Source organism: Canis lupus, chromosome 19 (genome assembly GCF_048164855.1).
Source record: "Canis lupus baileyi chromosome 19, mCanLup2.hap1, whole genome shotgun sequence".
Classification (NCBI taxonomy): Eukaryota; Metazoa; Chordata; class Mammalia; order Carnivora; family Canidae; genus Canis; species Canis lupus.
Window position 1 is genome coordinate 37,701,204 of NC_132856.1, and position 10,143 is coordinate 37,711,346.

General features: G+C 44.2%; 1 protein-coding gene and 1 long non-coding RNA gene across 3 annotated transcripts in view; one reads left to right on the forward strand and one right to left on the reverse strand.

Moving 5' to 3' along the window:
- LOC140610156 (uncharacterized) overlaps window positions 1-1,867 on the reverse strand; it is a 47,619-nt gene extending 45,752 nt beyond the window's left edge. Inside the window, exon 1 of the long non-coding RNA XR_012011931.1 lies at window positions 617-1,867. This is a non-coding gene — a long non-coding RNA (uncharacterized lncRNA). The remainder of the gene's footprint in view (window positions 1-616) is intronic.
- SELENOK (selenoprotein K) lies at window positions 686-7,375 on the forward strand. 2 transcript variants are annotated; one of them, XM_072785853.1, is made up of 5 exons: window positions 686-858; window positions 4,256-4,346; window positions 6,003-6,086; window positions 6,659-6,745; window positions 7,010-7,375. In XM_072785853.1, the coding sequence occupies exons 1-5, from the start codon at window positions 840-842 to the stop codon at window positions 7,011-7,013; spliced, it is 285 nt and encodes a 94-aa protein (XP_072641954.1). In that variant the 5' UTR covers window positions 686-839; the 3' UTR covers window positions 7,014-7,375. The 2 variants fall into 2 exon arrangements, with proteins under 2 accessions (XP_072641954.1, XP_072641955.1); XM_072785854.1 differs by lacking the exon at window positions 7,010-7,375 and having other exon boundaries at window positions 6,659-6,749.
- The last annotated feature ends 2,768 nt before the right edge of the window (window positions 7,376-10,143 follow it).

Consider the following 10,143-nt stretch of genomic DNA (forward strand, 5'->3'; position numbering starts at 1 on the left):
TCTTTTCGAGCTGACGCACGGGTTGAGCACTCTGGACTTGGGGGTCGGGGGGGGGGGTGGTTCGCAGCAATCAGGGCTTTGAGGAGAAGGACAGCCAAGCACAAAGGCCGTGAAACAGGAATGAGATTGCCACGTGGCCGTCAGTAAGAAACCGTAACAGAGCGGTCTCGCGCTGCGGATTCGTTTTTCACGGCGGCCTCACGGGACTTAATAATTCCATTCGCTTCTGGTGAATCAAGGGCAGAAACAGTGCCTAGAAAAAGAACCAACACATCTGCCGGCCGCCTGTCCCTGTATTCCGGAAACAAGACAATAAAGCTCCGCAGGGTTTGGTCACCGTCTCCGCGCGAAGGCACTTCCCTCCACATCCTCTAATAGCAACACTTTTGGAAGATTCGGAGGAGCTTCCTCCTGCCTGCAGGTCTTCATTGCATCGCCTTCCCGACGCCGGGTGCCAACAAGCAACCAAAAAATTGCTTTTCTTCCTCGGGGGAGGCGGGTGGGGGTGGAAACCAGGTCCTCAAGCTCAAATCCCAAGGCGGACGGGAAAGCGCGCGTTCACGGGTTAAATCCCAAACACCACTTCCGGTCACCTGCCCGGCAGCCCTGGCTCTACCTGATCTACCGGAAGTCGCCGCCGTGATGACGCAGAAACCGCCCGCCGTGTGCGTGTCCCTCCCAGCAGCCAATGGGCTCCGTCCACCTCCCTGCTCCGGCGCCGTTGCGTTCGGTCTAACCGTGGGCTGTGACGTTTAGGGGCGGAGCGCGGAGAGAGATACCGCGGCCGAGAGGGGCCAAGCTTCTCAGTCGCTCCAGAAGCGGGGACCGAGGGGGCAAAGATGGTTTACATCTCGAACGGTGAGTTGCAGGGTCTTCGGGGGCGGCCGCTGGCCGCGGAAGCGACACCCGGGCTTCTTCCGTCCTCGCTCTCCCGAGACGGCCGAGCGTCCCTGGAGCCCGGAGGCAGAGGCCGAGGTCCGGGGTGACGCCGCTGCCGGCTGCCGGGCATCCTCGCCCCGCTTGTGGCCGTGGGGGGTCGGCCGCGTCCTTAGCCGGGGATGACAGCAGGGTTAACGCGGTCTGTGCGCGTAGCGCCTGTGTCGGCCGCGCTGCTTCCACCTGGCTCGCAGTCCACCCGCTCCGTCCTATTCGGGTATTTGGTTACCGCGTTTTAGGGGCGGAGACTCAGAGGCGCAGCTGGGCCCTGGGGGTCGCCTATAGCATCTCTAGTGGTCGTAGACGGTTCAGCCGGATTTCGAGCGGGGAGGACTGTCGTCAGGGTCCTTCTCTGTAGGAGGAGAATTCAACAGGACGGTCTTCCTTCCCCTCCCCCACGCCCCCAGGAGTAGGTAGCGGGTCCTACACGTAATTGTTTGCCCCGGATTCCAAGGGACACAGGAAGAGGCACCGCCCCCTGTTGGAACCTGGTAACTGTTCCGGGCCCGAGTAGAGAATCTAAGAGCGACTTAGTTCGGGCGGAAGTGTATGGGGGCACCTGGGTGGTTCAGTCGTCCGAGCGTCCCACTCTGTTTGCTTAGGTCTTGACCTGGGAGGCTTGCGGGATCTGCCCCGCCTGGGACTCCGCGCTCAGCGAGGAGTCGGCTGGGGCTTTCTCTCCCGACTCCCGTTGGCCCCAACCCCCCTTCTCTCTCTGCCCAAAATAAATAAGTAAATCTTAAAAAAAAAAAAAGTGGGGCACCTGGGTGGCTCAGTGATTGAGCATCTGCCTTCGGCTCAGGCCGTGATCCCGGGGTCCTGGGATCCAGTGTCGCATCAGGCTCCCTGCATGGAGCCTGCTTCCTCCCTCTGTCTCATGAGTAAATAAATAAAATCTTAAGAAAAAAAAAAAAAAACAGTGCCAGGAAAGAAAGGACCCAGTATGACCGGGTCAGACCATTGCCCAAACTGCCTTCCCACCTGTTTGACGCAGGTGGAACCAATGTCTTGGCGCAATCTTAAAACACGTAGGATCACTGGAGCTAGATTCCTTGTTCAGTTGAACTCATCTGTTTATCTTCAGGGAGGATTCAGGTTTTCAGAAGACTTCTGGCTGAGTACACTCTGCATTTCTTTGCTCTTCATAAAGTCTCCCCTCCTCCTCCTGGTGCAATTAAAAATCTTTGTAACAAGTAGGTTGATGGACACTACCCAAAAGCATCAAAGTTTTATTCTTATTTGGGGGCGCTTGCGGAGTTTGTGTTACGTCCTTTGTGGGTAATGCTGGCAGCTTCTATTTTTGCATTATTGAGTAATTCTTTGTATGTCTTCCTGTGTATACATTGTCATAGTGGATCCAGATAAATAACATGAAGGTCCTCTTAAGATCTTTTATTTCACCATTATAGTTGAGAAATGCCACTTGGACCCAAGCAACTTACTTTGCTCTGTGGATATTGGGAGGGGAAGTTTCTGCCTTCAGAAGCTAGGAGAGAAAAGTGCTAAGAGCAAGATAGAGGGATGCAAGTGCATGCAAAGGGTTCTTTAGAATCACAAAGAGAGAAATGTGTTCTAGTTAGATCTCCTTTAGAAGGATTGAATTTATCAGTGCTTCCCAGTTGACAAAACATTTACTGTCTGGAGACTTTTTCTTCAATCCTACCAGATGACTAGTCTTGGAATACTTTTTTCAGAGCAGGAAAATGTCCCATCAGCCAATGAAGCAGACCTAGTAAGAGGCAGAACCAAGCGTGTCACGACCCATGCCCTGTCTTGAAGTGTATCTCTTTTTTTCTCAATAGCTCCATTGAGAGCTCAGGTCCAAGTGGATCCCTAAAAGTAAGGTAGTCAAAGAAGGAGAAATTGTAGACCCTGACTAAGGGGGTGGAGGTGAGTGTGGTGAAGCCCTTGAGAAGATTGAGAGGAGAGGTGGTTGACAGCTCTTCTCCCAAAATATTCCTGATTCTCAAGGCTAAAAGAACGCTAGAACACTAATTTCATGTTGTAGCTTCCATTATTTAAAGTGGTTTGAAAAATAGATCTTCATTTGTGCTTAAGATGAAACTGGAATCCATTGGAGCCCCTGGGTGGCTCAGTAGTTTAAGTGTCTGACTCTTGATTTTGGTTCAGGTCATGATCTCAGAGACTTAGGATCAAGCCCCGAGTCCGGCTCCCTGCTCAGTGAGGAGTCTGCTTGTCTCTTTCTCTGCACCCCCCCTACCGCAGTGTGTGCATTCTCTCTCTCAAGTAAATAAATAACCTAAAGAAAAAAAAAAAAAACGAGTCCATAATTAGAACAGCATCCCATTAGAGAAAAATTGTGGTTATTTTAATGAACAAGGTGAATTCTCTTCAGTACCTAGAACACACAGACTGATTTCAATGAAAATATTAACATAGCTGAGTGTAAAGATTTGTAAAAGTGTATATAAGCAATTTTTTTTATACAGGAAAGAGACTTTGCAGGTGAAAAGAGATTTTCACATTTAGGAAAGTGGAAGTGGTGTGAATATTCTTTTATATTCACTCATCCCATTTGTTTCCTCAAAATACTTGAATAAACAGAGATTCAGGCACCAGCATTCATAGCAGCATTGTCACAATGGCCAATATATGGAACCACCCCAAGTGCCCATCAACAGATGTATGCATAAACAAAATGTGGTATAAACACATGAGATGGTAGATTAACCAGCCTTAAAAAAAGATGGAAGTTTGACACATCTACAACATGGATGAAACTTGAAGACATAAGCCTGTCATCAAAGTAAGAATACTGTGTGATTCTTCATATGAGGTTTTTAGAGCAGTCAAATTCATAGAGACAGGAAGTAAAAGGGTGGTTGCCAAGAACTAGGAGAAGGGAGAAAACAGGAGTTAGTGTTGAATGGGCACAGAATTTCAGTTGGGGGAAGATAAAAAAGTTCTGGAGATGGGTGATGGTGATGGTTGTACAACTGTGTGAAGGTACTTGATGCTATGGAACTGCACACTTGAAAATGGTTAAAATGGGAACTTTTTATGTATATTTTATCACAACTTAAAAAGAAAAGAAATCCTTGAATTGTCACTCACCAAAATTAGGAACATAGGAAGGCATTTGACATATTAAAAGAATGACCCTTAGATTGTAGAGCTTTATTTCTCTGAACCCTTTCTTAGAAGGATGCACACATAACAAACCTTTCCTTGTGTTGGCTCTCTGGAACAGTGAACAAGTTGAAAACTGAGTCTTATTGTTCCCTAAGTAGTTAATTATAAAGCATCTTGTATCAGGGATTTGTAGTACTAACTGAAGTTTCTTTTTTATTGTCTGTAGGGCAAGTGTTGGACAGCCGGAGTCAGTCCCCATGGAGATTATCTTTGATAACAGACTTCTTCTGGGGAATAGCAGAGTTCGTGGTTTTGTTGTAAGTGTAACAGTGCTCTTACTAGCCTTGATACTTAAGTTAACAGAAGTACCTTAGTACATCATGTTGAGGATCTTAAACAGGCTGAGCTTTTAACTGTAATTAAATATATATATATATTATTAGCTTTGCTAAGGGAAATGAAGACTTCTGTGGTGGTAAAGCTGCCCCCCAGGCATCCAACAAGTATGAATATGATAGTTGAGTTAGGTAGCTCGACTGTGACTTAGCCTTGGCAACCATTTCAATCTGCAGCTATGAAGCCAGGCTTCCCTAGTCTAATGCTGGGCGACAGTGCCTCATTTTCTCTCTGCTATTCCAGCTTAGTGTGTATGTGCAGCTTTTACTCCATATTATACAAGAAACAAGGGGAATTAGATCTTGATAAAAAAACAAAAACAAAAAAAAAACCAACAAATTTCAAGCAGTTCTTAAATGCATTTTTGTCCTTTTCCATGCTGTTTTTTTTTTTTTTTTGTGAAGATTATTCATCAGCTATGAACAAGTCTTACTCATGCTAAGTTTGAATATATATATTTGAATGTCAGTCACATGGCAGAGAACTGCAGGGATGCAGAGATGTGGGAGACTGCTTCTTCCTTCTTTGACTTTAATTCATATTACAATGGATGTTGGGCTGGCATGATTGTGGGAGGTGGCCATCAGAGGAAGTTACTCCAGGTGGTAGAAACACAGGAAAGATGGCAGAGAAGTTTGAATAGCAGACTATGATCTTTATACTTAATTGAATTGTTGCTGTGATTTAAGATTAATCTCATGGCTGTGTGTAACATAAGTTAGAAGGGGTTAAAAAAAATCAAAGAGATGGTTTTATATAAAAATACAGTGGGACAGAGGGTCCTTAAGTTGCCAGTGCAAAACTTCCTTAAAGTCTCACACATTTCACCTACTCCCTATTTACTTAAAATATTGTTTTAACTTAAATTCTTCCCCCTCGGGATCCCTGGGTGGTGCAGCGGTTTAGCGCCTGCCTTTGGCCCAGGGCGCGATCCTGGAGACCCGGGATTGAATCCCACATCGGGCTCTCGGTGCATGGAGCCTGCTTCTCCCTCTGCCTATGTCTCTGCCTCTCTCTCTCTCTGTGTGTGTGACTATCATAAATAAATAAAAATTTTTTAAAATGTTTAAAAAAAAAGAAAAAAAATTCTTCCCCCTCCACAACTAAAAAAGATTCCAATCAGATGAATTCCCAGAAGCCCTTTGCCTCTGGCACACCACCCTAGGCTCCTCCCACAGCAAGGTAACATTAGGTAGGCTGTTCGCAGGGAAATGTGAAGGAAATGAATGTGCAGTGCTGTTTAAAAAAAAAAAAAAAAAAAAAAAGACTAAGCCCTGACAGCTGATCTACAGTACAGGAAGGAAGTTGGGGATGGCTCTGGTTTCACTCACTTCTAGATGCCTAGACTCTCTTAAGGTGAGTTACTAGCATATAAGAAAGACAGGCAATGGTGGCTTTGGCCCAGAACATAGCACATGTGTAGACATGAGCTACATGGTGTTGTCCAGCTGGCTTTGAGAAACATGAGGTTGGAACTAAGTTGGTTTAGTACTCTTCTCGTAGATATAACAAACTGTGGAGGTACATTTTATAATGTTGAAAGTGGTATTTATGTTGTTTTTTGCCCTTTGTTTCAGTTTTAAAACTCTGCTTCAGCAAGATGTGAAAAAGAGAAGAGGCTATGGAAACTCCTCTGATTCCAGATATGATGATGGAAGAGGGTATAGCTTTTTAAATTGATAATTGGTATTTTTACCACTCTGTAATTTTAATTAAATTAGCTATTATAGATAGACATTGGCTCATAGAAATAAAAGGTTTAAATTCTATTTCAGAAAATTAATGCATTACTATAAGTTATGTCAGGCTGCCTCTGATTTGATAGAGTCAATTTGACAGAGCTAAGTTGTGTATCAACTATCCTGTGGGAAAAGTCTAAATTAGAGGATGAAAACTGATGACAACCATTAAATCTAAAGAGTCCATTTTAAAGTCTGGATTTCTACTGCTAAAGAAAACTAGAGAAGATCAAGCAGCACAGGGTTGGGCTTGCATTTCCATGGAGCTGGGTTTCAGTTAGGCATGTATTTATAGGAAGTACTATTTAGGTCATCACAGTCTTTGCTTGACTCCTTTTCTCATGTGCATTAAGTGTCTGGTCTCTATAAGTATTTGAATTTTCTCAACTCCTGACCTAATTGGTAGTTCTTATTTTAAAATAAAAGGGTCTATTTGAGTGTTTGAAAGGAACCACTTGATGTCTACTAAACAGTAGAAATTTTTCTTTTATTAGGCCACCAGGAAACCCTCCCAGAAGAATGGGTCGAATTAATCATCTACGTGGCCCTAGTCCTCCTCCAATGGCTGGTGGATGAGGAAGGTAACTTGAAATCTGCAATTACTCTGCAGAGATTTCATTTTGAAAATACCTCCTTAGGGAAGTTTTCTTTAAGAAACAGAAGTTGCCCAATATTTTGTAATTACTCAGGCATCTTATTTGGAAAAATATATCTTAACCCTTGAAAAATTTGTTGAATTTTATTATCAGTCTTTTGAAAAAAGGCTTAAAAAATGATTATTAGATTTTTTTTGTGCAGATCCAAATTAGTAACTAGTAACTGATTGTTATAACGCTTTCTTTTAGGTAAATGTCTGCTCTAAGTAGCAGACAACTGGACATGCACATTCATAACAGAAGGAAACCATCAAGAAGTAGAGTGCAGACCATACTGGACAAGTAATTGAATGTGTATGCCCAAACAAGGATTGCTCTGTGCCTTCACAGACGGATGAGGTTGTGCTAGGAATTCCCTCCCCAGGGATCTGGCATGACTGACATGCAGTTCTATAAATGCACATGTTTGTCTCATTATCTTTTTTGTATAGTTTATGAAAGTATTAATATAGTTTTAATAAGTAAATATTTTTAGGTTACAAAACTTGACTTCACATCTTTGTATAATTAAACTCCAAATTTGAAGAAAAATAAAAGATTGTGTATTCAGTACAATTAGTGTCACCTTTTTAACTTCTGAAATACTATTCATTGTTAATTTGTTCTCATAAATAAATCACCTTGTATTTATTTCAGTGGTATGCATACAATTTTATCTTAAAACATTATATGGAGTATCAGATTTGCTATGAAATATAATTATCAGAGTATTTATAAAGTCATAACCAAGAAGCCTGAGCTACAAGAGTGAAGATTAACTAGGTAGTCTTTAAAATCATAGACTTCTGTACTATTTTAACAAATCTGAATTCTAAACTATTGGTTAGGATATTACGTGTTGGCTTTCAACCCCCATGAATGCTGGCAACTCTCCTATTCTTTCACTAGAATGGAAGTTCTGTGAGATTAGGGATTTCGTCTTTTTTTACCCCAGTGTTTTGAACAGTAACTACATGTAAGCACTGAAATATCTGTTGGAAAAATGAATAATACTGCTTTGTGTTTAACAGTCTTTTAAACAAAGTGTTCGGGTAAAAGCATTTTTTTAAAAAGATTTTATTTTAGTGAGAGCATGTGCCCATGCATGACGGGGGGGCTGGGGCAGAGGGAGAAGCAGACTCTCCATTGAGTAGAGAGCCTGACATGGGGCTCAACCTCAAAACCCTGGGATCATGACGTGAAGCAAAGGCAGATGCTTAACCAACTTAAACCACCCAGGGACTCCTGGTAAGAGTATTTATATATAGGGATCCCTGGGTGGCGCAGCGGTTTAGCACCTGCCTTTGGCCTGGGGTGTGATCCTGGCGACCCGGGATCGAATCCCACGTTGGGCTCCCGGTGCATGGAGCCTGCTTCTCCCTCTGCCTGTGTCTCTGCCTCTCTCTCTCTCTGTGTGACTATCATAAATAAAAAATAAATAAATAAGAGTATTTATATATATATTTGGAAATACTTACTCAACCCTATTTGCCAAGAAATGGGGATGTAGTGGCACGAGATACTGATTTTTCAAATAAGGAAAGGGGCAATTACAACACAATTTTAACATTAAGGATAATAGAGACAGTTTATTGATCACCCAAGTCTGTGTCAGACATTTTATCTTTTATATTTTGTTAATTCTGACACACTACAATAGGTAGATGATCCTTGCATTAAATAGATAACATGTGAAAACTCAGCAAAGTTGTGATGTCTCAGATTACATGGCTAGTGAATGGCAGAGTCTTTCTATCAAATTTCCATCTAAAGCTGGAGTGAAGAAAAAAAGGCAAAAAAAAAGCTGGAGTGAAGAAAAAAAGGCAGAGTCTCAGGAAGCAGTGGCTTTTCTGTGCATGATTCATGATACCTGCCCCCTGCCCCTTCACCTAACTCCTCTGCAGGACCCTTCTTTAGAAATTATCCTATAATCCCAACTGCATTGGATATTTAGCTCTCCCACTCTGAGCATGCAGTAGGTAGACCGCTGCAGGGCAAGAAGTAGCCTTGAGTCATTTGTGTTCAAATCTTGTCTTTGCTACTCAACAGCTTATGCTCCTGACTAAATTATGTCATTCTCTCCCACTGTACTCTTACGAAGTGGGGATTACATGCCTACCTCAAGGGATTCTTCATTCAGCAGTATTTACTCCACAAATGCTTAGTGGGCACCTACCATGTGCTGAAAATAACAGTGGCAATTAAGACAACCGTTCCTCCTCATGGAGCTTACTTTCTAGTGTGGGAAAACAGCAGCCAAGTACAGACTTCTTTAAAGGAAATGAGACTTAGGTGACATTTGAGGTGAGACAGGACGAGAATGAGCCAGCTGAGGGAGAAGCACCCAAGGCAAAGCCGACAACGTGAGTGATGGATGGCTCAACGATGAGAAGGGCCTGGCATATCTGAGTAGCTGGAAATGCCAACAGAAGGAGAGAGAGGACGCGAACTGAGAGATGCAGCAGGAACTGGATTAAGACTGGCTTAATAGGCTAATGGTTAAATTCTGTTCCATGAGCAAAGGGGAACTAAGTACGGGTTTAATTTTTGAGATAATGCATTGGTGGTATTAACTGGAAAGCTGAGTATGTAGTACTGATTGTCCTAACTACATATTTTAAAACTGGATTATTTGGGGAACTTGCAGGAGGACAAGAGGAAAGCTGCAAGTTAGGTCAAGAGGCTGTTGCAGTCCAGGTGAGATGATAGTAGTTTGGACTAGATAGTTAGCAGTAGGAATGAAGAAGTGGGTTCAAGATACACCTGAGCGACTGCAGGATTTAGTGATGGACTGGACAACCGAAGCATCAAAGTGGTATTCACTGAGATGGTAAAATGGTAGTGGGGTGGGGGGCGGGTATCAAGAGTTGCAGTTTGGGCGGATTTGAGTTTGCAGTGCTCTGTGGACATCCAAATGGAGACACCGAACAGGCCCCTGGTTATCAGTCTAGATCTCCGGGGCACTTGGAGACTGGAATCACATACCCCGGAGTTACCTATGTAAAGCCATGAAACCGGATAAAGTCCTCCAGGCGATGTGAAGAGAGGCGCCCGGGCTCAAGAGCGCCCTAACGTCCGCGGCGGGACTGAGCATCCCCAGCGCAGCATGACAGCCAGGAGAGCGTGTGGGTTCTGGGAATCCCGGGAGCGCAGGCCTCGGCGCGGCGCGGCGCCAGGAACCGGCTTCTCTCCTGGAAACGCTCGAAACAAACGAGCGGCTGCGAGCACGCTGCCGCCGGGACCAACCCCACCACCACCACCACCCGCCCGGCCAGCCCCGCCCCCGCCCGGCCAGCCCCGCCCCCGCCCCTCCGCCTTCCCGGAAGCCTCTGCGGCGGCAGCCC